The sequence below is a fragment of the Mobula birostris genome, chromosome 2, assembly GCF_030028105.1.
Source record: "Mobula birostris isolate sMobBir1 chromosome 2, sMobBir1.hap1, whole genome shotgun sequence".
In the NCBI taxonomy this organism is placed as follows: domain Eukaryota; kingdom Metazoa; phylum Chordata; class Chondrichthyes; order Myliobatiformes; family Myliobatidae; genus Mobula; species Mobula birostris.
In genome coordinates, this window is record NC_092371.1 from 101,167,089 (window position 1) to 101,194,757 (window position 27,669).

At 44.2% G+C, this 27,669-nt stretch overlaps 1 protein-coding gene across 1 annotated transcript in view; it reads left to right on the plus strand.

Annotated features, from left to right (window-relative positions):
* Positions 1 to 453: 453 nt before the first annotated feature.
* Positions 454 to 27,669, plus strand: part of me1 (malic enzyme 1, NADP(+)-dependent, cytosolic) — a 495,261-nt gene continuing 468,045 nt past the window's right edge. The window contains exon 1 of the mRNA XM_072245832.1: positions 454 to 713. Coding sequence (XP_072101933.1) covers positions 600 to 713 — 114 coding nt within the window. The 5' untranslated portion in view covers positions 454 to 599. The remainder of the gene's footprint in view (positions 714 to 27,669) is intronic.

Sequence of the window (27,669 nt, forward strand, 5' to 3'; positions counted from 1 at the left end):
TCGATTTTCAACATCTGCAAAATCATTTGTGTTTATGGACATGAAGGCACCTGCCTAGCTGAATATTATTCAAAACACACCAAATACAGTATTAAATCAATTTCATGGTTTTGTCTCCCTTCAACTTGTCCTGGTGAAGGGTCTTGGCCCAAACCATCCACAGTTTGTTCTCCACTATAGATGCTACCCGGCCTGCTGAGTTTTCCAGCATTTTGTCTGTGTTGCTCAGGACTTCCAGCATCTGCAGAACCTCTTGTGTTTAATTATTCCGTTCTCCTTTCCACTTGGGACGTTAAAAAGTTTTGAATCTTTGAATCGGTGGAACGGCAAAGCCCAGCCTTTATCTGGGGGATGGTGCCGCTCATCACTGAACGCCGAATTGACTAGGTTGTGACAAAGGTCATGCCAGGTCAGGATTGGAACAGCGTTTATCTCCCTTTCCAATGAGAGAGAGGCAGCAGCTATTTTTAGATACTGTACTGAAGTGTCGGTGTTGTAATAGGCCCCGAGATGTGTGATTAGACTCGTCACTGGCTCGAGTTTCTTGTGTCCGATTTCAATTTTCCATCTGATAAAAGAAGAACCAGGCGCATATTACAATGGGCGAAGAAACCCCCAGCTGGGAACTGCAGAGGATCAAGAACAATCCCAAAACTTTGGTGTACAGCAGGAGGAGGGGATATGATATTACCAGGAACCCACATCTCAACAAGGTAAAGGGGAGTGGCGGCGTGTGCCAGCTCGCCGGTGTTGACGGGGGACGGGGAGCCGGTTCGGCTTCGGCGCCACATCGGAGCAAGGTGCCTCGGGTTGTCAGGTGTATGCGCTGCGTCTCTACATGGAAAAGGCCTCTGGTTTGGCAAAGCATTTGGTTCAGGCTTGTCTCTCGTGGGCTGGGCTGCTCGCTACACAGTTCCCTGTTGTGATTTTTATTCTTTCGCAATCTCAACCTGGTGGCGGAAGAGGCTGCCTCACGTTGATTAACCTCACTCCGCTTCGCGTTCGCTCCCAGTAATGCTGTGAGCGCTGAGTTCTGCGGCTCCCGAGTTGTTGGCAGTCGGAGGCGATGTCTCGCCAAGATCCGATCCGAAGCTGGGGAGGGATGTTTAATTACGCCCAGAAACACTTGACCTTTCCCCCTCCCCGTCAGGAGTAAGAAGACTGCAAAGGCAATATAAAATCACCGACAGCTTCGCATGTTCGTTCCCAAGCGAGGCAGCGCCCAGTCCCGGGGTTTAGGCGTGGGTTGCCGGTTTACAGATGTTCCGAATTCCATGACTCGTGGCAAATTCACTTAATGTTGTCTGTTCTAAAGCTGGAAACTTCACGTCACCCAGAGATGGGGAGGAATTTCTTTAGCCAGAGAGCGGTGAATCTGTGAAATTCACTGTTAAGCACGGCTGAGGAAACCAATTCATTGGGTATATTTAAAGCGGAGGTTGTTAGGTTCTTAAAAACGCAAACACGAGGAAATCTGCAGATGCTGGAATTTCAAGCAACACACATAAAAATTTGCTGGTGAACGCAGCAGGCCAGGCAGCATCTCGGCCCGAAACGTCGACTGCACCTCTTCCTATAGATGCTATAATTCGGATCCCATGTCTTATAAAGTGATTTGTCAGTCACTGTGATCTCCGTATAGTTAGGGGTGAGAAGCCAAACTCGGGTATGGCCTGAGATGATTTCATAGTTGCATTGCCAGTGTGCAGTTTTAATTGCATCTTTAAAAATGTTATACACCCATTAGATTCAAGATTATGCCTTTTCCAGTACAGAAGTGTAAAGGATTTCAAAGTAAATTTATTATCAAATTACATGTATGTCACTGTACACAACCCTGCAATTCGTTTTAATTGCGGACGTTCACAGTACATCCAAGAAACACGATAGAGTCCATGAAAGACTGTGCCCAACAGGACAAACAACCAATGTGCGAAAAGTCAATGAACTGTGCAAATACAAAAAGGCAAAACATTGATCTCCCCCTCCCCCTCCCACTTTCAAATCTCTTACTAGCTCTTCCTTCAGTTAGTCCTGACAAAGAGTCTCGGCCCGAAACGTCGACTGTGCCTCTTCCTAGAGATGCTGCCTGGCCTGCTGTGTTCACCAGCAACTTTTATGTGTGTTGCTTGAAATTCCAGCATCTGCAGATTTCCTTGTGTTTGCGAACAATAAAATACTAAGCAGAATGAAATGATTGTTACTCTGAATCTAAAAAAAAACACAATTAGCTGAGGAACACAATGTTAAAAAAACCCAAAATAAATACAGGATAGCTTGCATACATAGGTTGATTGTGTGCTGGAGGAGTGAAACTACTGTAGGTTAAATTAAATATCTAAATGGTAAATCCGTTCCATTTCCTGGAGTTGAAACTTTGAAAGTAAGATCTAGCACAGGGGCGTTTGATTTTTAATCTTTAACTTAAATTGCTGAGCGTTCCTTTGGAACTGGGCAGGGATCCTGTATTCATTTGTGTTGGGGAGTTTCTTGAGCTGTATCTAATGGCTGTCTTAAATGTGTACAGTAAAGGAGTCTGATTATAGGGTCTCTGACCTGAAACGTTGACTCTGTTTCACTTCCGGTAGATACAGCCTGACCTGAGAATTTCTTGCATCTTCTGATTTCCACCCCCCCACCAGATTTCTAGCATCTGTAACTTTTTAATAAACACAACAGATTTTGCAGATGCTGCAAATCCAGAGCAGCTCACATAAAATGCTGGAGGAACTCAGCAGGTCAGGCAATATCTATGGAAATGAATGAAGTTGGCTGAGACCCTTCATCAGGACTGCAGAGGAAGGGGAACGTGCCAGAATAAGAAGGTGGGGGTGAGGGAAAGGAGTACAAGCTCGAGGGTGTTAGGTGAAGTCAGGTGAATGGGGAAGTGGGGGGGGGCGCGCGGATGAAGTGGAAAGCTGGGAAGTGATAGGTGGAAAAGGCAAGGTGCTGGAGAAGAAGGAATCTGATTGAAGAGAATGGACCATGGACGAAAGGGAATAAGGAGGACACCAGGGGAGATGATGGGTGAGTGAGGAGAAGAGATATAGGGCCGGAGTGGACATCTGAAGAAGAGGGAAAAGTGAAGGGAAAAAATTACCAGAAGGACAAATCAATATTCATGCCATCAGAATGGAGGTTTTTAAATTTGTTTTCACTGAAAGTTATCTGGTGTGTTCAATTTGTTCAAGAAACTGTCTGCTTTAACTCTTTTTCTTGGAATGCCTACAAATACTAGTAAAACAAAAGTCCAGCAACTTCTGATTTCACCCCCCTCCTTCAACGTTAAAGGGAGTAGTTTAATTCTGCTGATACCATGGACTCCCTGAAAGACATGGCCAATGTTTGGCCCTTCTGTCATCTCCCTCACCATCGTACTGTATGTAGGTTTAATGTTCAATTCTCCTTGTACCTCACCTCTGGATCTTACAGTTCACAGCTTAGAAAGTGAGTGTTCCATCAAAACTTGTGCTTTGTGCATCTAGTGTCCTTGTTCAAGCCTGTGCCTCGGGTAGTATGGGTCTTAGAGTCGAGACATACCTCCAGTAATCAATCAACAATCAGGTTCCAATTCATTTATTTATCACATGTACATCAAAACACGACCTAAGGAAACATTGCCATGCTTCCAGTGGCAACAGGGCATGCCCACCATATTCACACAACCTAAGGATGTGCTGGGTGCAGCTTGCAAGTATCACCCCATGTTCAAAGGAAGTTCATGAAAATGATTCCAGGATTGAATGGTTTGAAATATGAAAAGCATCTGATGGCTCTGGGCCCTGTATTCACTAGAGTTCAGAAGAATGTGGGTGACCTCATTGAAAAAGGCCTTGATACAGTGGATGTGGAGAGGATGTTTCCTGTGGTGGGTGAGTCTGTGACCGGAGGACATAGTTTCAGAATAGAGGGGCGTCCTTTTAGAATGGAGATGAGAAGCAATTTCTTTAGCCAGAGAGTGGTGAATCTGTGGAATTCATTGCCACATGCAGCTGTAGAGGAGGGGGAGTATTCACCGGATGGTAGAGATATTGATATTCATGGTGTCAGGTTGGAGGCTACCCAGATGGAATATGAGGAGTTGCTCCTCCAACCTGAGTGTGGCCTCATCATGACAGTAGAGGGGACCGTGGACTGACATATGGGAATGGGAAATCAAATTGAGTAGTTACTGGGAAATCTCAACTTTTGTGGGATATTTTAAAAATATCAACCTTCTGTTTGGAAGACCAGATGCTATATATTTGTTTCTGTGCATAAAGCATGAAACATATCTTTCGGATTATTTCATTTCAAATGCCAATTATTTCAAGTGCTAGGTTAATAAATTGTTGTCAACAGCTTGTGGTTGTACTTTGGCCATCAATCTGTTCTGTGATAGCAATGATTTCAAGTTTGCAAAGACTCTTACTGGGTGTAGATTATATGGGATGTGTTTCATCAATATTACTAAGAGAAGTGGGTTCTTTAGCTTGCAAGAACTAGTGATATGAAACTTGGTTTCAATTTCATCCTTGAATTTCACAGTGCGGAAATAGTTAATATGAGGAGGCATTATTTTAAGTGATTGGAGGAAAGTATAGGTAGGGTTTTTTCACGTAGAGTGCTGGATGTGTGGAGTGCACTGTCAGGGGAAGCAGAGTCAGATACATTGGAGACATTTAAGAAACTCTTAGATAGACACATGGATGAAAGTAAAATGGAGGGCTAAGTGGGAAGGAAGGGTTAGATTGATCTTGGATTAGGTTTAAAGGTTGGCACGACCTCGTGGGCTGTAGAACACTATTTAACAGTACAGGCTTTATGTACTGAATTTAAATTTTTATTTTCTAATGCAATGTGTTTGTCTTTGAGACTTGTTTTAGTATGACTGGCTAATGTCTGCGTTTGATCTGACAATTATCGGTGACTCCTCAATGAGTCATAGAGTGATACAGCACAAAAACAGGCCCTTCGGCCCAAACTGGTCTATGCTGACCACAGTACCTTCTCTGCAAGTCTCAGTTCCCTGCATTCAACCCATAACCCTCCAATTCCCTCTCCTCCACGTACCCAGGAGCATGCTTACCGGGCATCTATTTGTGTAGTTGTACGTCTGACTTGGGAGTGTGATCCTCTTCTGGCTGGTACTTGTGTGGCAGTTCTGAACCACAGAAAACAATTAAGGTAACAGCTCAACTTGTGACTATTTATTTCTTTGTTTATTTTATATATATTTTTTGCAATTATTACCCCTCAAACATCAGACTACTGAACCAGTTTGGATAACTTCACTCACCTAAACTCTGAGCTGATCCCACAACTTATGGACTCGCTCTCAAGGACACTACAATGCAAGTTCTCAATATTACAGGTTTCCCCCACCATCCGAAGGTAGAGCGTTCCTATGAAATGGTTCGTAAGCCGGAATGTCGTAAAGTGAAGAAGCAATTACCATTTATTTATATGGGAAAAATTGTGAGCATTCACAGACCCAAAAAATAACCTACCAAATCATGCCAAATTACACATAAAACCTAAAATAACAGTAACATATAGTAAAAGCAGGGATGATATGATAAATACACAGCCTATATAAAGTAGAAATAGTTTTCTGCAATCATTGCACTGTCCACTGTAGTGAAAATCTCATGCAAGCGCTGTTGGCAGAAACACTCTCTCCAGTAACCTTTACGCTATGAAGCTGCCAAATCATACCAAATAACACATAAAAATACACAGCCTATATTAAGTAGAAATAATGTATGTACAGTGTAGTATCACTTACCGGGACTGGGAAGACAGCGAGCACACTGATGATGGTGTGTTAGGCTGAGTCGTCGGAGGTTGGGGTGGTGGGACACTGGGGTGTCAACTCATTGATGCCTGTTTCCATCAGGGCAGGCGGGTCATCTTCTATGTCTGCCTCCCTCTATATTGAAGGTTGAGGTTCGTCATCTGCTGTGGCTGATGTGGAAGGCTTGAAAAACGACAGTATGCTTGACTGCTGAGCCTCGCGCATTTTTCTATCATGCAGTTCTTTTAAGCATTCAAACCATTCTGCAAATATGCCCTAAACCTATGTACCCTTTCAAAATTAAAGTCGTATTTTTCTGCAATCATTGTTGTCAATTGCAGCGAAAACCTCACACAGTTACTTCACGTTCAGTTCCTGGACGACTTCACTTTCGGTCCGTTCGCTACTGCATTTGGTTTCGATTGTTATCCTTTCCTCTTCCAATTGCATCAGCTGTTCATCGATCAGTTCTTGGTAATGGGATGCCAAAACCTCTTCAACATCATCTTCGTCAACTTCCTCAAGCCAAACTCACTTTGTCCTTCCTTCGTTCACCACGTATGAGACGCTTAATTATGTCTAGTTTTACGCTAAGTGTAACAGCCTTATGAGCTCTTTTAGGCTTTTACGATACCTTAGAACTCATCTTGCTAACAGATGCTCAAAATAAATCAACATAAAGCACAGATGCTCACAGGCACGTGTTTAAGCAAAGCCAGCTAGAATACAGTTCCGGGGGAGGAGCTTGGCTGCCCGGGGTGTGAGCTGCCTTTTTTCACGCGCTGCCTTTTTTTTGTAACAGTGAAAACACCTTCTGTTAGCGAAAACAGGTAACTAATGTAGGTCTTTCGTAACAGCGAGGTGTCGTAAAGCGAACGTTTGAAAAGCGGGGAACACCGGTATTCATTATGATCTTGTTTTTCTTTTTGTATTTGCAGTTTGTTGTCTTTTGCACATTGGTTGTTTGTCTTGTTGTGTGTGGCTTTTTACTGATTCTATTGTCTTTGTATTTACTGTGAATACCCATAAGAAAATGAATCTCCAGGTAGAATATGGTGACATACTGTATGTACTTTGACAATAACTTTGAACATTAATGGAGCAATTAGATACAAATGTGAACTGCAGAAGTAGCTATGCTGGAGTTACTAATGATCAGCAGAAAATGAATTCAGAGTTCTTTTTATCTTGATGATAGAACTGAAAAAGATTAGCTTTATTTGTCACATGTACATCGAAACATGCAGTGAAACACGTTGTTAGCGTCAATGCGCTACACTGTCCGATGATATGCTGGGCGCTGCCTGTAAGTGTTGCCGTGTTTCCAGCACCAACACAGAATGCCATAAACACCATAAATCAGCACGTTGTGTTGTCCTGGATCCCCTCTCACTGTGAAAGGGGACACCCCTTTTCTCCCCCCCCCCCCCCTTTGTTAGGCAGAGAGAGCGCCTGTGGTAAGTGGAATTGTTGGGTGAGCGATTGGTTTTTGTTGTACTGCAGATGATGGTCTTTATTGGGGGCTGTGCTGTTGGTGGGTGGAGGGTGCTGATGCTTTTTTCCTGTGGAAGGGTTGTTGTTTTGCTGCTTGTGTGTGGGGGGGGTAGGGGGGTTTGGTTCTAATGTTTTAACTGTCATGTTCTTTAGGGCACCTCTGTTTTTGTGGATGTCTACGAAGAACAAGAATTTCAGGATGTATATTGCATACATTTCTCAAATATTAAATGGAATTATTGGATGCCTGCAACTTACTAACCCTAACCCGTAGTCTTCTTGGCATGTGGGAATAAACCGGAGCACACAAAAGAAACCCAGGCAGTCACAGGGTGAATGTACAAACTCCTGACAGACAGTGGCGAGAATTGAACTGTGAATGCTGACCACTGTAAAACGTTATGCTAAGCTGCCATTCTTCTCTGGAAGTCTGTTCTTCAAATGAAAGTCTTTCACAATTTTGAAACTGCTCCAAAGTGAACTTGTTGGCTATAGTCCTGTTGAATCCAGTTTATTTTAACACCCTGCTCTATTCCTCCTTGGGAGAGGAGCACAAAGTTCCCACCTTAGTGTAGCGATGTGCCCTGCCCTCTGTTAATAGGCAGCCCCTTTGGCTAGTTTTTTGGGAGGTACACACAAATTCTAGACTCTTTGTCAATTTCCCACCTCTCCTGTAACTGATTCAAAAGACCATCAGACCCTGGTAGTTGACACCACCGCTCTAAAGCTTGCCTAACATTAGGCCTTGACCTGTCCTCCTTTTGCTAATAATTCATTCTCACACACTTCCTTCATCACACGAGCATCACTTGGTCTAATTCTGTTGTCTTCTGTTCCCCAGTTTGATTTATTACTTTGGCACAGCCACAGAGTTCTTTTTAACCACTTGATCATTTCTTTATGATCACAGAGCATGTGAAATGTTATTGTGTTAATCGTTCCTTTAAGCTGTAAGCGTTTTAGGAAAGACAGGTGTCACAAATGCCTTTCATGCCATGATTTTCCCCCCTTCCCTCCCCTTTCCTGTTCCTTTTCAGAGCTTTTGCATGGTTGGATGCATGGAAAAGGCACAAATGTAAAGGAGGGAGGAGGAAGTCTTTCATTTAGACGTATTTCACATTCCTTTCAGAATGCATTGATGTGGTTCAGAATCAGGTTTACCATCCCTGGCATATGTTGTGAAATGTATTGTTTTGTGGCTGCAGTACAGTGCTAGACATAATAAAGTGGCCACTGGGTATATTAATTTTTTTATATCCCTTCTGGACCTAATAAAGTAGCAACTGAGTGGATGTTCGTGGTCTTCTGTGGCTGGAACCCTCCCACTTCAAGAATCAGCGTGTTGTGCGTTCAGAGATGCTCTACTACACACTACTGTTGTAACAACGTGGTTATCTGAGTTGCTTTCTCCTTCCTGTCAGCTTGAACCAGTCTGGCCATTCTCCTTGATCTCTCTCATTAACAAGGCGTTTTCGCCCACAGAGCTGCTGCTCACTGGATGGTTTCTCTGTTCTGTTTCTTGCACCGTTCTCTGTGAACTCAAGAGATTTTTGTGCGGGTACTGAACTTGGGCCATTCGGCCCATCAAGTCTGCTCTGCCATTCCAACAAGGCTGATTTATTATCCCTCTCAACTCTGTTCCCCTGCTTTTCCCGTAACCTTTGATACACTGACTAATCAAGAACCTATCAATCTCTGCTTTAAATACACAGAGTGCCTTGGCTTCCACAGCCGTCTGTGGCAATGAATTCCACAGATTCACCACCCTCTGGCTAAAGAAATTCCTCCTTATCTATTCTAATGGGACAGGCTGTGCTCTCTGATCCTAGGCTGTGTACGTATATTTCAGTATTTCATGAGGGTGTACATATAAGTATTTCACTTGGTTTTTGAATCACAGCTTGTAATTTCTATTTGTTTACTTCCTTGCCAATAAGATTAAAAGTCTTCCCAAGATGGCTAAAAGCATTTCTCCATTGAGTATTCCATCAGCCTGTTTTTCCCAAGAGGCTGTCTGTGATATTCACTGCCTGAGAATCTGACCAGGTCGAGCATTTGCTCATGGACTGTTTGTCCCAATCCCATCAGGGAGGAGGCTCCCTAGTGTCCACCCACTCAGACTCAAAACAGTTATTGTTCCCAAGCAGCATGGTTGCTATTGGCAACACCTCCACTATCACCCCCTATCACCACCACTTTACCGTTTGCTGTCAGTCACCCTGTGTACAGATTCTCCTGTACCTCGCATCGCTTTATGATTATTCAATCAATCTACCTTGTGTAACTATAGAGGCATAGAAAAGTACAGCACAGAAACAGGCCCTTCAGCCCATCTAGTCTGTGCTGAAACCATTTAAACTGCCTACCACTATCGACCTCTACTGGGACCATAGCCCTCCATGCCCCTACGATCACTGTATCTACCCGGACTTCTCTTGAACGTTGAAATCGAGCCTCGTATGCACCACTTGTGCTGGCAGCTCACTCCACATTCTCTTGACCCTCTGGCTGAAGTTGTTTCTCCTCCATGTTCCCCTTAAAACTTTTCACCTTTCACTCTTAACCCATTACTGCTGGTTTTCATCCCATCCAGCCTCAGTGGAAAAAGCCAGCTTGCATTCATCCTCATAATCTTGTACCCCCTCTATCAAATCTCCTGTCTTCTACATTCCAAGGAATAAAGTCCTCACCTAGTCAGTCTTTCCTTACAACTCGGGTCCTCCAGACCTGGTAGCATCATTGCAGATTTTTTTTTCTACTCTTCCAATCTTACTTGTATCTTTCCTGTAGGTAGGTGACCACACTGGCACATAAAACACCAAGCTGGGTCTCACCATTGTCTTGTACAACATTAACATGACATCCCATCTCCTGAACGGAACTGAATACTTTGTATTTATTGTGATCTTTATTTTAGTGCATTTTTTAATATGCTACACTGGATCTAGAGCAGTCCAGGCTACGAGAAAACGATATGATTTGGCGATATGAAACGCTATGAGTCAGCTGCACCTTTCCTCGTTCCCTGTCACGCACTGTTGAACTTGAACGCACCTGATGTCATCAGTTGGTTATTAACCTACAACTACTCGATGAGTAAAAAACAAACGTCGCTTGAGAGTTTCTTTAGAAGAGGTGGTAGAGGACATAAAAGGCCTAACGATGATGATAACGCAGAGACAGCTGAGGCTGAGACTGCAAAAGAAAAGAAAGCTTCCTTCAACAGAAAATACGACAAGTCGTACATAAAACATGGCTTTATTGGGACCGGTGACTCGCACGCTCCAAGTCTCCTGTGTGTGTGATATGTGGAGACAAGCTGTCTAATGAGGCAATGAAGCCCTCAAAACTGCTTCAGCACCTTGAGTCCAAGCACCCTGCACTTAAAGACAAACCCGCCGAGTTTTTTGAGTGGAAAAAACATGAGCAAGCAGGACAGAAGCAAGTGCTGAGAGCCAGCACCTCCACAAGACGTTGTTTCCATTTCCAACATCATATCTTTTCGAAACGGGGTTTTCTGCAATGAATGCAATGAAAACTGAATTGCGGAATAGGCTGGACATAAGGAACCCCTTCGAGTATCGCTGTCTCCCATCAACCCTTGATGGGACTGTCTTGTTGCAGGGAAACAAGCATAGGGCTCCCACTGATTCAGCGATATTGGTGTGTTGCAATGATTTTATATGTTCATACGAGGAAAATATGCACCATGTGTGTTTAATATCCAAACATTATTTAAAATGCTATGATACTATTGACTTATGTGACTTATAATTGACTTAAAAACCTATATTCTGGTCGTGATTAACAACCTCCCCCCCACCCATCGTCCGGTCCGCAAGAATATTGTCAATATTAATCCGGTCCGTGGTGCAGAAAAGGGTGGGGTCCTCTGATCTAGAGTAACAATTCATTCTCCTTTACACGTGTGTACTGGAAATGACGTTAAACAATCTTGAAGCATTAGCAATAGAATAAAGCCAATCTAGCCCCAAGCTGCATATCTCTGGACCTCTGTACTTCAATGTTCTACCTGCTTGGTTTAGCATACCAAAGGACAAATATATTCTGATCCTTTTAGGCATAGTTGAGACACCATTTCACAAAAGATTGTGCATTTTGAGCCACACAAACTATTCTCTTTACGTGGCTCTCTCCATTTATCTCCAAATAATTTTTCTTGTAAGAGGGCTTTGTTTCATTACCTATCAGATCAAAAATGAATTGCTTAATCTTTGAGATGTAATGGAATGTGGTCTTGTATGTCGTTTCAGAAAATTGGTCTTTGGGAATTTGCATGCTTTTCACAACATAGCAAAAACAAAGGAGCTGGTTGTGGACTACAGGGGGAATGGAGATAGGCTAGCCCCTATTGATATCAATGGATCTGGTGTTGAGGGGGTGAACAGCTTTAAGTTCCTCAGCATAAACGTCACTGAGGGTCTCACGTGATCTGTACCTACCAGCTGTGTGGTGAAAAAAGCACAAAAGTGCTTCTTTCACCTCAAGATGGTTGAAGAAGTTTGGCATGAGTCCTCTGATCCTAAAGAATTTCTACAGGGGCACAACTGAGAGCATCCTGACTGGCTGCATCACTACCTGGTATGGGAACTGTACTTCTCTCAATCGCAGGACTCTGCAGAGAGTGGTGCAGACAGCCCAGCACATCTGTAGATGTGAACTTCCCACTATTCAGGACATTTACAAAGACAGGTGTGTAAAAAGGGCCCATAGGATCATTGGGGACCCAAGTCACCCAACCCACAAACTACTCCAGCTGCTACCATCTGGGAAAGGTACCTCAGTATAAAAGCCAGGACCAACATGCTCTGGGACAGCTTCTTCCACCAGGCCATCTGATTGATTAATTCAATTGTATTTCTATGCTATGTTGACTATCCTGTTGTATATATTATGTATTACAAATTACTATAAATTACACATTGCTCATTTAGTCGGAGATTTAATGTAAAGATTTTTACTCATGTATGTGAAGGATGTAAGAAATAAAGTTAATTCAATTCAATATAATGGCCTTTGGAAAGGCTTCACCTTCCAGTCAATATGGGGAAATATACTTTTTGACATGATCTTATTTCTATTCTCAGCAGCCATTTTATTAGGCACATCTGTTCATTAATTCAAATAGCTCATCAGCCAATCATGTGGCAGCAACTCAATGCATAAAAGCATGCAGACATGGTCAAAAGGTTCAGTTGTTGCTCAGGCCAAACACAGAATGGGGAAGAAATGTGATCTAAGTGACTTTGACCGTGGAATGATTGTTGGTGCCAAACGCAGTGGTTTAACTATCATAGAAACTGCTGATCTCCTAGGATCTTCGCACACTCCATGCTCTAGGGTTTACAGGGAATGCCGCAAGAAAATAGAGAAAAGTCAAGTGAGTGGCAATTCTGTGGGGAAAAGTATCTTGTTAATGAGAGAGGTTAGAGGAGAATGGCCAGACTGGTTGAAGCTGACAGGAGGGCAACAGTAACTCAAATAACCACACGTGCAGATGAGCATCCCCTAATGCACAACACATTGAAGCTTGAAGTGGATGGGCTACACCAGCAGAAGACCCCTCCCTCCTCCCCTCTGCTTTCCACAGGGATCGCTCCCTACTCGACTCCCTTGTCCATTCGTTCCCCTCCCCATCCCTCCCCACCAATCTCCCTCCCAGCACTTATCCTTGTAAGTGGAACAATGCCCTTACACTTCCTCCCTTACCACCATTCAGGGCCCCAGACAGTCCTTCCAGGTGAGGTGACACTTCACCTGTGAGTCGGCTGGGGTGATATACTGCGTCCGATGCTCTCGATGTGGTCTTCTATATATTGGCGAGACCCGGCTCAGGCTAGGAGATCATTTCGCTGAACACCTACGCTCTGTCCACCAGAGAAAGCAGGATCTCCTAGTGGCCACACATTTTAATTCCACATCCCATTCCCATTCTGATATGCCTATCCACGGCCTTCTCTACTGTAAAGATGAAGCCACACTCAGGTTGGAGGAACAACACCTTATATTCCATCTGGGTAGCCTTCAACCTGATGGCATGAACATTGACTTCTCTAACTTCCATTAATGCCCCACCTCCCCCTCGTACCCCATCCATTATTTATTTATTTTATATATATTATTTTTCTCTCTCTCTCCTTTTTCTCCCTCTGTCCCTCTCACTATATTCCTTGCCCATCCTCTGGGCTTCCCCCCTCCCCCTTTTCTTTCTCCCTGGGCCTCCTGTCCCATGATCCTCTCATATCCCTTTTGCCAATCACCTGTCCAGCTCTTGGCTCCATCCCTCCGCCTCCTGTCTTCTCCTATCATTTCGGATCTCCCCCTCCCCCTCCCACTTTCAAATCTCTTACTAGCTCTTCTTTCAGTTAGTCCTGACGAAGGGTCCCTGCCCGAAACGTCGACTGTACCTCTTCCTAGAGATGCTGCCTGGCCTGCTGCGTTCACCAGCAACTTTGATGTAATTCCTTAAAACTATCTGCTTAAATCAGTGATGTCTTTGATAGGAAATTGTGACTAGTTTTCTTACAGTGGCTGAGTTTTGTTGTTTTTGATAGAGGTACAGAAAGCATTTGGTAAACAAAATGTATAAGTCTGTCAAATATACTTGGTTACACTCTGAAAGTGAGCTTTGTTTATGATTGAAAATAGCTACAAGAAATTATTACAAAATACTACAATAAAACAACTAAAAAGAATGTATTTGTGTTCAATGACAAAGGAAAGATTCCACCACACTCAGCGAACACCATAAAACATAGGAGCAGAATTAGGCCATTCAGCCCATCATTCCATCATGGCTGATTTTTATTATTGCTTTGAACACCATTCTTCTGCTCTCTTTCCATAATCTTTGATGCCCTTATTAATCAAGAACCTATCAACCTCTGCTTTAAATACACCCAATGACCTGACCTCCACAGCCGTCTGTGGCAATAAATTCCACAGATTTGCCACTCTCTGACTAAAGAAATTCCTTCTTATCAGTTCTAAAAGGACACACTATTCTGAGGTTGGGCCCTCTGGTCCTAGACTTGCCCAATGTAGGAAACGTCCTCTGCACGTCTGCTCCATCGAGGCCTTTCAATATTCGAGGGGTTTCAGTGAGCCCTGGGCTTTCAAAATTATTGTGTGACTATTTTGTTAATGAGCAGGTAGAGTCTTGTGGTTTAACATTTACCTTGGTGGAAGAATCACATGGACCAGCTCAATGTTTTCTGAGGCATGGAATGGAATAATGTGTTTGACAATGGCAAGGTTGACCTGTCTCATTCCAGTCTAAATTACAATGTATTGTTTAACTGCTCAATTATTGTCAACTGATAACAATGCGGAGAACACTTGTGGCTCTACAATGTGATGCATTACTTTACGGCTCCTGTTTTTAAACTCATTTCAGACATTAGAACTGTTTTGTCTGTTGGTTAGTTTATTATCAGCAAACATTGAAGGAGAGGAAATTGGAGGTCTGTGTGATCTTGGAGTAGGTTAAAATGTCAGCACCACTTTGTGAGCCCAAGGGCCTATACTGTGTGGAATTGTTCTATGTGATCTAATGCTGGGATCAGTCCAGGGGGCAGTCGGTGTTAGGGTGGAGTTGAGGGCAAGACAATACTTACTTGCTTTGGGGTGAAGAAAACAAAATCTAGGTGATAAGGAAGACCAAAGAGTACTTTGGAAGAAATTTTAAGTGCCCCAAATACTGTACAAGAAAGCAAGCTTCTTCATGGGTGCTTGTAATGTCGCTTGGATTTAAGAACCAAGGTTTGCCAGGATGCTGCCTGGATTAGAGAGCATGTCCTGTGAGGATGGGTTGAGCAAGCTACAGCTTTTCCCTTTGGAGTGAAGGAGGATGAGAGGTGACTTGATAGAGGTGTACAAGATGATAAGAGACATAGCTAGAGTGGATAGCCAGAGACTTTTTCCCAGGGCAGAAATGGATAATATGAGGGGACATAATTTTAAGGTGATTGGTGGAAGGAACTGCGGAGGTTAGAGTTGGTGGTTTTTTTTTTAACAGAATGGTGGGTGAGTGGAACACTGCCAGGGGTGTAGAGGCAGATACGCTGGGGATGTATAAGAAATTCTTAGATGGGCAGATGGATGATTTTAAAAAATGGAGGGCTATGTGGGAGGGAAGGTTTAGAGTAACCGTAGTGGGTTAAAAGGTCACCAAAACATCAATTGTGATGATTGACAAGGAAGTAACAGAGGCATAGCCTCGTGGGCTGTAATAGCCTGTTACCAGGCTGTTTTTTAAGTAAATTTTTTTTTGCCCTGGGGCAGAGGAGCCTAAAACCTCAGGACTCAGGTTTGAGGTGTGGGGGGGGGGTGTGTGGAATTTAAAGGGAACATGGGGTATGAGCTTCTTCAGACACCGGGGAGGGAGAAAGATCGATTTGCCACAGGAAGTTGTGAAGGCAGGTACAATTATAACAACACTTGGAGCAGATTAATAATGGTTTATTGGCCAAACAGGGTAAATGTTTTTCAATTTTTGCAATAATGATTTCTTATTTTAATTTATAGTATATTGTAATGTATTGCACTGTACCGCTGCAGCAAAACAAATTTTATAACATAGTGTGTCAGTGATATTAATTCTGATGACATTGAGCTGAATCGGCGGCTTGTTCAGCATGAGCGAGTTGAAATAAAGGGTTGTAGCCACTGAGTCTGCAACTGCAGCCTGCCGGGCCTGCACCCAATGCAGACGTCCCACCCCTGCAAAAACTCATTTCAGGGAGGTAGCACCATCAATTTGCAGGAGACTCCCGGGAGGGGTGGAATGTCTGCAGTAGAGTAGCTCCTTAGCAGCTGGCCAGCTAGTTTAAATAATGTTAGCTATGCTGATGAACGAATGACACCTGTTAAACTCACCTCAACATATCTTTTACAGTCTTAACCCACCATGGGCAATAGAAAAGTCACTGTCACAAACAGTGCAGCGAACAACACTGTCATTATTTTGACCCCTATTAGGCAGGGGTACACTTTAGTGTAGCTTGGGGTGATGTATGTTTTATATTTTTTTTGGAACACTCTGCCATGGCGCGCTCTCGCTCATGCTTTCTCTCTCTCGTTGCTTGCGCGCTCTCAAGCGCTCTCGCTTGCTTGCTCTCGCTCTCTCTCATGGTCGCTCTCGCGCTCTCTCTTGCTTTCTCTCGCTCGCACTCAAAAAAATTGATTTCCGGGGCATTGTATATAATTTGCTGGCATCAGGGAGCCACTATTAATATGCGGGAGACTTCCGGGAGAGGTGGGATGTCTGCAGCTGCAGCCTGATGGGCCTGCATCCACTGAGTCTGCAACTGCAGCCCTCAGTGAACTCCACTGTTTTTTTTTGAGACTTTAGATGTTGCTTCAGCATGCATATTAAAGATGTTAAAGGGTCCCAGGGTGCCTGGACAAAATGGGATCTGCCTAAGTGCAAGATCTCATGGGCAGAGTTATGGAGACTGGAACCCTTCCGTATTTCCTTCCTCTTGCGATCCGTGTATGACACCCTTCCTTCACCATTACATCTGTACACGTGGGGGATGAGAGAGGACCCGAACTGTAAGCTCTGTGGTCAAAAGGGGACAATGGCTTATATACTGACTGGATGTAAAACAGCTCTAACTCAAGGACGGTATAGCTGGCGCCATGATAAGGTGCTTCTGGCTCTTGCTGACACACTAGAGCGGGAGAGATGCAAGAAGAGGACGGCTGGTACAGATTTGAGGAAGGCCATCACCTTCATCCAAGAGGGAGCCAGGCCTTTTGTGACCAAACAACCAAAGCCCAATCTGCTGCTAATGGCTAGGTCCTGGGAGATGAAGGTCGATGTGAGAAGTAGGTTGCAGTTTCCGGATGTGGTGTACACAACCCTACGCCCAGACATTGTACTGTGATCAACCGAAGACAAGAAAATAATTCTGGTTGAGCTGACTGTGCCGTGGGAGGAGGGGTGGGAAGAGGCCCATGAGAGAAAGTCCTTGAAGTACCAGCCCATAGTGCAGGAGTGTAAAGACAAGGGATGGCAGGCATGGTTGTTCCCTGTGGAGATCGGCTGCAGAGGTTTCCCAGCCAAATCAGCATGGCAGTTGTTGTGAGATTTGGGCCTGGACAAAAGGAGCAAAAAGCAAGCAGCTCATAGGATGGGGGAAGAGGCAGAACGAGCCTCTTGTTGGATTTGGAGTAGGTGAGAGGAGGGAAGCTGGAAGCCAGGAGCAGATGGGCAGTGATTTGGCCACCACTGCCGGCCCACTAGCTGGAGAGTGTTGTGGTTTAGGGTCAAAACACTGTGAAAGTTGGGAACCACCTGATGATATCTGCTCCTGGCTGAAGGCTACGGTTACCTTATAAGGTACTGGAGAATGCACCCGAACAGATGTATGTAACAAGTGTGGGCAATTTGCCCTGTAACATAATGTGATTGGTGTCAACCTGGCGTGACAAATGGTTATCATCATGCTGGTCTGGCACAAGGTCACCCAGCTCTGCCCTGGATGGGCTCCAGCTGACTGTGAAAAGAGGAGGGTTGGGGATGGGAGCCAGCAACCTCATCCTGTAGAAACCCAATGCTACAGAAAGGCCAATGGAAGCTCCAAAGACCTCTTCCCTGGGAGCGGAAGGATCTTTGCTGAGAAGACGTATGAAGTCTTGTGAAAGTGGAAGCCACGGAGCTGATCAACCTTTGTCCCAGGATGTAGGTGAACAGCTGTTGGCAGCCTATATCTCAGTAGGGGTGATGGGCTTGAGGAGAAGAGAAGACGAGATCAAGCAGACATCATCTCACCCTCGTAGAATTGTCTGCTTGACGCATTTTAGGCTGCTCCATCACTCAAATTTGCTATCAACACCCCACTAAAGGCTCAGTATTCATCGTCCCTTGCAACTGAGGAATGCAGGAACATTCATTGGTACTACAGACTGCCAAAAGGTGCCAAGACAAAGATGTCTGGTCAAGCGATCAAAAACTTGGCCAATGAACTGGAGGTTTGCTGAAGGTAGAATTTCTAGAGCTGCTATACTGAATTTATAGCTAGAGATTTCCAAGTGAGCTATTGGAGTCGCTAATAAGAATTGAGGTCATTGGATTAGAATTGATTATATTAAAAAAAATCTTTTTGTTTTAATGGACTTCCAGTAGAAGCCACTGGAGATGGGGCAGATGGTTAAATGTAGTTTGGTCTGGTGCACAACATGGCAGTGTTAAGAATTTGAGGAGGGCACTGGTGGAACATTAGAAGGCCATAGTAGGAGCAGAATAAGACCATTTGGCCCATCGAGTCTGCTCCCCATTCCGTGACTGATCTATTATCCCTCTCAACTCTATTTTCCTGCCTCCTCCCTGTAACTTTTGACACCCAGACTCATCAAGAACGTATCAACCTCTGATTTAAGTATACCCAATGACTTCAGCTCCACAGCCATCTATGGCAGCGGTCCCCAACCACCGGGCCGCAAACCATGTGCTACCGGGCCAAGAAGAAACGATATGAGTCAGCTGCACATTTCCTCATTCCCTGTCACGCACTGTTGAACGTGAACATAGGGTTGCCAACTGTCCCGTATTTGCTGGAACATCCCGTACATTGGGCTAAATTGGTTTGTCCCACACGGGACTGCCCTTGTCCCGTATTTCCCCCGCTAAGGTAGAGCGTTCCTATGAAACCGTTCATGCCGAAATGGTGTGAAGCGAAGAAGCAATTACCATAAATTTATATGGGAAAAATTTTTGAGTGTTCCCAGACCCAGAAAATAACCTAACAAATCATACCAAATAACACATAAAACCGAAAATAAACAACACTAACATATAGTAAAAGCAGGAATGATATGATAAATACACGGCCTATATAAAGTAGAAATAATGTATGTACAGTACAGTCGGGAAGATGAAGGCAAAACTGATTTGTGGGGAAAAAATCGGCACGTACGCGCATGCGCACACAGGTGCCCGCGCAAGGCTTCATGGTCATGGTAGACTTTCCTGGAGTAAAGTGTCCTGGGATTTGACAGCTACTTTTGTCCCTTATTTGGGAGTGAGAAAGTTGGCAACCCTAACTGTAAAAGACATGTTGAGGTGAGTTTAACCCTACTTGAACAACCCCCCCCCCCCCAGTTGGCTGGTCCGCAAGAATATTGTCAATATTAAACTGGTCCACAGTGCAAAAAAGGTTGGGGACCCCTGATTCATGGTAATGAATTCCACTGATTCACTACCCACTGGCTAAAGAATTTTTTTCCTCATCTCTGTTCAAAGTGGACATCCCTCTATTCTGAGGCTGTGCCCTCTGGTCCTGGGCTCTTCCACTAAACTCCACATGCACTCCGTCAATGCCTTTTGATGTTTGATAGGCTTTAATGAGATCCCCTCTCATTCTTCTAAATGTCAGTGAATTAGTGTGGTTGTGAACAGTTGAACTCAGTCTGTTCTTTTCATCTTGTTTTTAAAACTAATATTGAGCAATTTTAAACCATGGCTGCCAGGATGCAAAACACAATAATTAACATTCAGTTTCTGTAGCAAATTCTGTGGATGTTGGAAATCCAGAGTAAAAAAAATATTAGAGGAACTCAGTAGGTCAGACAGCCTCTATGAAAGGAATGAACAGTTGACAGTTTGAGCTGAGGCTGTTCATCAGGGCAGCAATTCAACCAGCAAAGTAGACTGTACTGCCAAGCAATGCTACCACCTGACAGAGATACTATAACTCACTTGTCAGGGCATCCTGGCTTTCAGAGCTCATTAAACATTGGACCATAAGACATAGTAGCAGAATTAGGCCAAGAAGCCTGTGAAGTCCACTCTGCCATTCCATCATAGATGTAGGAATTTATATTCCCTCTCAACCCAATTCTCCTGTGCCTTCTCCCCATAACCTTTGACACCCTTACAAATCAAGAACCTATCAAACTCCGTTTTAAATATGCCCAAAGATTTTGCCTCCACAGCCATTTGTGGCAATGAATTCTGCAAATTCACTACCCTGTAGCTAAAGAAAATCCTTCTCATGGTTGCTGTAAAGGGGCATAGTTCTATTCTAAGGCAGTGCCCTCTGGTTCCAAACTCCCCTACTATAGGAAACATCTTCTCCACTTCCATTCTGTCCAGGCCATTTGATATTCCTGAGTTCCTCCAGCATTTTGTGTGTGTTCCTTTCAATATTCGATAGGTTTCAATGAGATCTCCCCTCATTCCTCTAAACTGTAGTGAGTATAGGTTCTGAGCCATTGGACACAACTAGTATGTCGATCCTCTCTGGGTTAATTCCTGAGCACTTCCTCTGGACCCTCTCCAATTTCCCTTTCCTAGGTAAGCGACGCAAAACTACTCACAATACTTCAACTATTGGAGTATGGTGGGATTAAGGGTTAACAGATGAGCAAACCTGTCACCAATTCTGTTGGACAGATATAAGACCAGTTTGAGATGGTGTCAATTGGTGAAGGGGAAGTTGAAAGATGAATCCTCATCTTGAGTAAATTGCATATTGTTGCTAATAAGACCAAAAGTTTCATTCAGTTTGAATGGTGAGGGAATGAACCTCTAATGTGAGGATGGAAACTGTAGTTTTTCTTGCATAAGAAGAGGAGATTCTGCAGATGCTGGAAATCCAGAGTAACACACACAAGATGCTGGGGGAGCTCGGCTGGTCTGGGTACCTACTCTCAGGATGGAGGAGCAACGCCTCGTATTCCGACTTCAACCTGATTCTCTAACTTTCTGTAGCTTCACCACTCCCCCTTCTCTTTTTCCATTCTCAATTCTGGCTCCCCTATCACCCCCCCTCTCCTCTCACCTGCTCATCACCTCCCTCTGATACCTCCCTTCCCTTTCTCCCATGGTCCACTTTCCTCTCCTATCAGATTCCTCCTTCAGCTCTTTGCCTCTTCCACCTATCACCTCCCAGCTTCTTACTTCATCTCTTTCTCCCCACCCACCCCATATGCCAATCTTGGACTCCATCCCCTTCCCCCAGTACCTTATCCTGGCTTCTGCCCTCTTTCTTTCCAGTCCTGATGAAGGGGTTGAGCCTGAAATGTTGACTGTTTATTTCCCCTCCGTAGATGCTACCTGACCTGCTATGTTCCTCCAGCGTTTTGTGTGTGTGTGCGTGCGTTGCATTGCATGGCCTCACTTATCAGGGTATAAAAAGAATTTTGGCTGTGTGTCTGTGTCTGATCTTCAGAGAGTGAAACATCTGACAGCCAGCAGATGGAAAGGTGTTGGAGCAGTTCTGGATGAATGCCATTGTCGAGCAAGGTAAAACTGGTTTTTAATCAAAGAAGAATAACGAAAACACAAGAACTGAACGCTTTCCTTTTGCCTTTCAACCATCTGGAATTTGTCTCAGAGCTCAGAGCATTCCATTGGGAATTTATTGCAGATTCAGCACCCTTTGCTGACGGCATTTTAGCATGGCCTGACTCCTAACCTTTTCCAAGGCACTGAGTTCCTGGTGGGTGATTAAGAGTCTAGTTTAAGGTAACTAGAGTCATAGAACACGACAACACAGAAGCAGTGGAATGGCGGGCGGAGATGTGGCTCTACCAAAGGAGGTGTACGATGCTGCTTCCCTCTGCTAGCCTACCGGTCACCCATGGGCAAGGTGTAGCACCTGCTTGGCCCCCTGATCAGGGTCATGTGAAGCCATGGGAGCAGGTGGTGGATGGTCGTTTGATCATCTGGTGCAGATCAGAAGTCCTGGTGATGCGACCACTGACACCAGGCAGACAATCTCTGAAGAGTATTGATAGTGGCTGGGGTGTCTTGTGTTGTAAAGACACTGCCCAGAAGAAGGCAATGGCAAACCACCACTGTAGAAAAATTTGCCAAGAACAATCATGGTCATGGACAGACCATGATCATCAACGTCATATGACATGCCACATAATGAACAAACAGAAACAGGCCCTTGGGTCCATCTAGTCTATGCTGAACCATTATTCTGTCTATCCCCATTGACCTGCACTTGGAACAGAGCTCTCCATACCCCTCCCATCCATGCACCTTCCCAAATTTCTTTTAAATGTTGAGATCGAACCTGCATCCACCACTTGTGCTGGCAGCTCATTCCACACTCTCACCACCTTCTCACCTCATGTTCACCTTAAACATTCCACCCTGGCCCTTAATCCATGACTTCTAGTTGTAGTTTCACCCAACTTCACTGGAAAATGCCTGCTTGCATTTGCACTCAATTTTGTATATGTACCTCTATCAAATCTCCTCTCAATCTTTCTATGTTCTAAAGAATGCAATCCTAACCTATTCAGTCTTTCCCTATAACTCAGCCCTCAAGTCCTGGCAATATCCTTGTAAATTTTCTTTGCATTCTTTCAACCTTACTTGCACCTTTCCTGTAGGTAGGTGACCAAAACTGGACCCAATATTCCAAATTGGGCTTCACCAATGTTTTGCACAATTTTAATATAACATCCCAGCTCCTGTACTCCTTACTTTGATTTATTAAGGGCAATATGTAAAAAGCTTTCTTAATGACCCTATCTACTTGTGATGCTACTTTCAAGGAATTGTAGATCTGTATTCCCAGATCCTTCTGTTCTACCACACTTCCTGTGTCCAACCACTTGTAGTGTAAGACCTACTCTGGTCCTCCCAAAGTGCAACACCTCAGCCTTGTCTGATAAAATTCCATCTGCCACTTTTCCCAGATGCAAGTTTTGATAATCTTCCAATCTACACTCCCAATTTTGGTGCTACCTATAAATTTACTGATCCAGTTTACCACATTATCATCCAGATCACTGATATAGATGAGAAACTATAAAGGATCCAGCACAGATTCCTGTGGCACACCACTAGTAACAGGCCTTCAGTCAGAGAGACAACTCTCTACAACCACTCACTGGCTTCTTCTGTAAAGCCAATGTTTAATCCAATTTACTACCTCATCCTGAATGCCGAGTGACTGAGATTTCTTGACGAACCTCCTATGCAGGACCTTGTCAAAGGCCTTGCTAAAGTCCATGTAGAAAATATCTACTGCCTTGGCTCCATCAACTTTCCTGGTAACTTCCTCAAAAAAATTCTAAGGTTGGTTAGACACAACTTGCCACGCACAAAGCCATGTTGACTAATCGGTCCCTTGTAAATCCAATCCTTTAGAATACCTTTCAATAACTTTCCCACTACTAATATCAGGCTCACAGGCCTATAGATTCCTGTATTATTCTTAAAGCTTTTCTTATACAATGGAACACCATCAACTATCCTCCTCTCCTACAATCCTCCAGCACCTCACCCGTGGCTAAGGGCTGCAAATTCTGCAGTAGCCTCCCAAAGGGTCCAAAGGAACACCTTGTCAAGCCCTGGGGATTTACCCTCCCTAATTTGCCTCAAGACAGCAAGTGCCTCCTCCTCTGTAATCTGTATAGGATCCATTACCTCGCTGCTGTAATTCGGCCCGAAATGTCGACTGTACTTTTTTTTTCTGTAGATGCTGCCTGGCCTGCTGATTTCTTCCAGCATTTTGTGTGTGTTGCTGCATTTCTTCCCATCTTTTGACTCTGTGTCCATCTCCCAACAAAACTTAAATCAAAAAATCCATTTAAGATCTTCCCAACTCTTTCAGCTGTTCTGATCTTTCAGAGGACCAAGTTTTGTCCCTTGCAATCCTTCTGCTTGTAATATATTTACAGAGCCCTTAGGATTCTCCTTCACCTTGTCTGCTAGAGAAACCTCTTGCGTTCTTTTAGCCCTCCTGATTACTTTAAGTGTTCTCTTGCATTTGTACTTCTTTTGTTCCTACCTGCCTATACCTGCTGTGTACCACCTCCTTTTTCTTAACCATTGCTCAGTATTTCCCAAAAACAGTTATGCTAACCTTTTTTTCCTGACCGGAACACAAAAACTCTGTACTCTCAAAATTTCACTTTTGAAGGTCTTCAATTTACCAGGTACATCTTTGGCAAAAAACAGCTTGTCCCAATCCACACAGATCCTTTCTGATGCCATCAAAATTAGCCTTTCTTCAATTTAGATTCTCAACCTGAGCTCCAGACACATCCTGTTTTATAACTGCCTTGAAACTAATGGCATTATGATCATGAGATGTGAAGTGTTCCCCTACACAAACTTCTGTCACCTGCCCTGTCTCGGTCCCTAATTGCGGATCACTCTCTAGCTGTGACTTCAATGTACTGATTAAGGAAACTTTCCTGAACACATTTGACAAACTCTTTCCCATCCGGCTCTTATTGACGGGCAATCCCAGACTCTAAATGTGGAAAGTTAAAATCACCTACCATAACAACCTTGTGTTTCTTGCAATAGGCTTTGATCCCGTTATAAATTTGTTCCTCTAAATCCCTCTGACTGTTGGGTGATCTGTAATATAGCCCCGATAACATGGTCATAACTTTCTTATTTCTCAGTTCCACCCATAATGCCTCATTAGTAGAGTTCTCCAGTCTAACGTGTTGGAGCACTGCCGTGATATTTTCCCTGACTAGGAACACTACACCTCTCTTTTGATCAATCCCGCTCTATTGTGTGTAAAACAAGGGAACCCTGGAATATTGAGCTGCCGGTCCTGTCCCTCCTGGAGCCAAGTCCCACTAATGGCTACAATATCATAATGCCAAGATTTTATCCATGTCCTGAGATCACTTGCCTTTGCTACTTGCATCAAAAGTTACACAACTCAGGACACTAGTTGCACCATGCTCAACATTTTGATTTCTGACTTTGCCTGAGGTCTTGCCAACATCTGCCTCCACAACCTCTCCACTAACAGTTCTTGGCACTCTGCTTCCCATCGCCCTGCAACTCTAGTTTAAACCCCACCGTGTGGCATTAGCAAACCTTCCTGCTAGAATATTAGTCTCCTTCTAGTTCAGGTGCAAACTGTCCCTTTTGTACAGGTCCCATCTATCCTGGAAGAGAGCCCAATTATTCAAAAATCTTATGCCCTCCCTCCTACTCCAATTCCTTAGCCTTGTGTTAAATTGTATAATTTTCCTAGTTCTGGCCTCAGTAACACGTGGCATGGGTAACACCCCTGAGGTCACAACCCTGAAGGTCCTGCCCTTTAACTCGGCACCTAACTCCCTGAACTCCGTATACAGAACTTCGTGACTCATCCTAGCCATGTCAGTGGTACCTCCTTTGGATCACGATCTCTGACTGTTCACCCTCCTACTTAAGAATACAGAGGACTCAGTTGGAGATGCTCTGCGCCCTGGCACCTGGGAGGCAATATACCATCCAGGAATCTCTTCTCGCCCACAGAACCTCCTTTCTGTTCCCCTACCTAACGAATCCTCTACTACCACAGGGTGCCTCTTCTCTCCCCTTCTGAGTCAGAGCGGGAGGCCCTAATGCTGTGTCTTTCCTCTGCCAGATCATTTCCCCCACCCCCAACAGTATCCAAAGTGATATACCTATTTACCTGTTGTTGAGTGGGATGGCCACAGGGGTAATCTGCACTGGCTCCTTATTCCCTTTCCCCTTCTTGACCACCCAGTCTCCTGTGTCCTGCACCCTGGCGTAACTACCTCTATGTTCTGTCTATCATACCTTCAGCCACCCGAATGATCCAGAGTTCATCCAGTTCCAGCTCTGACTCCTTAACACAGTCTGTTAAAAGCTGCAGCTGGATGCACTTCTCTCAGTTGTAGTTGCCAGGGACACTGGAGGTCTTCCTGCCTTCCCACATCCCGCAAGAGGAGCATCCAACCATCTTGCCTGGCATCTCCACTGTTCCAGCTGAGCAAATGTAAAAAAGGCTGTGGATTCAATCCGAGATGAACCAGACCCTGGCACCTGGGAGATTGCCACCTTTAACAGAGCTAGTCTTTCTAATCAGTTTATTGAGCCCGTTGGCATCACCCATATTGATACTATTGCCCCACCCAGCACACCACCACGTAGAAGATTGTACTGGGAACAACAAACTGGTAGAACATATGAAGCAGCGCCTTGCATACTCCAAAGGACCTCAGTCTCCTCGGGAAGTAAAGGCAACTCTGGCCCTTCTTGTACACAGCCTCTGTGTTGGCGCTCCAGGTCTGTCATCCAGGTGCATCCCCAGGTACTTGCAGGTCCTCACCACATCCAGGTCCTCACCATCAATAGTAACAGGGAGCAATGTAGGCTCAGTCTTCCTAAAGTCCATCACCATCTCCTTTGTCAAATGGTGCAAGCTGAATCATCTGCAGCTCAACATCAGTAAGACAAAGTCCTCCACCAGGGCCCTGTATTCATCCTCCCATCCTTCCTTAATATGCCCAACTATTGCTGAGTCATCAGAGAATCTCTGTTGATGACATGACTTCACTTACCTCCAAAAGTGACCTGATTCCACAACCTATAGGCTCACTTTCAAGGATTCTACAATTCATATTCTCAATATTTATTATTTTGTTTTTTTTTCCTTTTTTTGTATTTGTACAATTTGTTGTCTTTTGCACATTGGTTGTTTGTCCATCTTTGTGTGCAGTTTTTCACTAATTCTATTGTGTTTCTTGGTGTTTACTGTGAATGCCTGCAAGAAAATGTATCTCAGGATCGAGTATTGCGAGATGTATTTCCATATGTACTTCGATAATAAATTTACTTTGAACTTCTATTCTGATGGACAGATCAGATTTTCAGGGGACATTGGTAGCTGAATCCATTGTGCCAGCAGTTGTTCAAGGAAGTGATGTGGTGGTCACAAAACTGGAATTAGAAAAATGTTGATGTCTCCCACTCTGACCTTTCACCTCTATCACTTCTCCCTGGGTCCCCTCCTCCTTCCCCTTCTCCCATGGTCCTCTTTCCTCTTCAATCGGATTCCTTCTTCTCCAGCACTGTCATGTCCCACCCACTTGGTTTCACCTATCACCTTCCAGCTAACCTCCTTCCCTTACCCCCACCCTTTTATTCTGGCATTTTCCCCCTTCCCTCTCAGTCCTAAAGAAGGGTTTTCGTCCGAAATGTCGGCTGTTTATTCAGTTTCATAGACGCTGCCTGACCTGCTGAGCTTCTTCAAACATTTTATGTGCGCTGCTGATAGTTCTGTTGTTTCACTTGTGGATAAGGGGGCTGTTGAAACATGCACAGGAAATGGGGCTGTTAAAAGGACACTGAAATGTGAAGGAAGTTGAGAGGGATCAAATTCACTGTCGCATTTGAGGATAAAGTTTAAGGTTAGTTTTATTTGTCACACGTACATTGAAATGTACAGTAAAATGAGTCATTGGCATAAAAACAAATCAGCAATTATTGTGCTGGGTAGCCTGAAAATGTTGCCACACTTTCAATACCACCACAGCAAGCTCACAGCTAACTAATACTAACCAGTCAGCACATGCATCTGCAGATTTTTCTTGTCTTTTTAATCCTAACCTGTGTGTCTTTGGAAAATGGAACCCTCAGAGGAAGC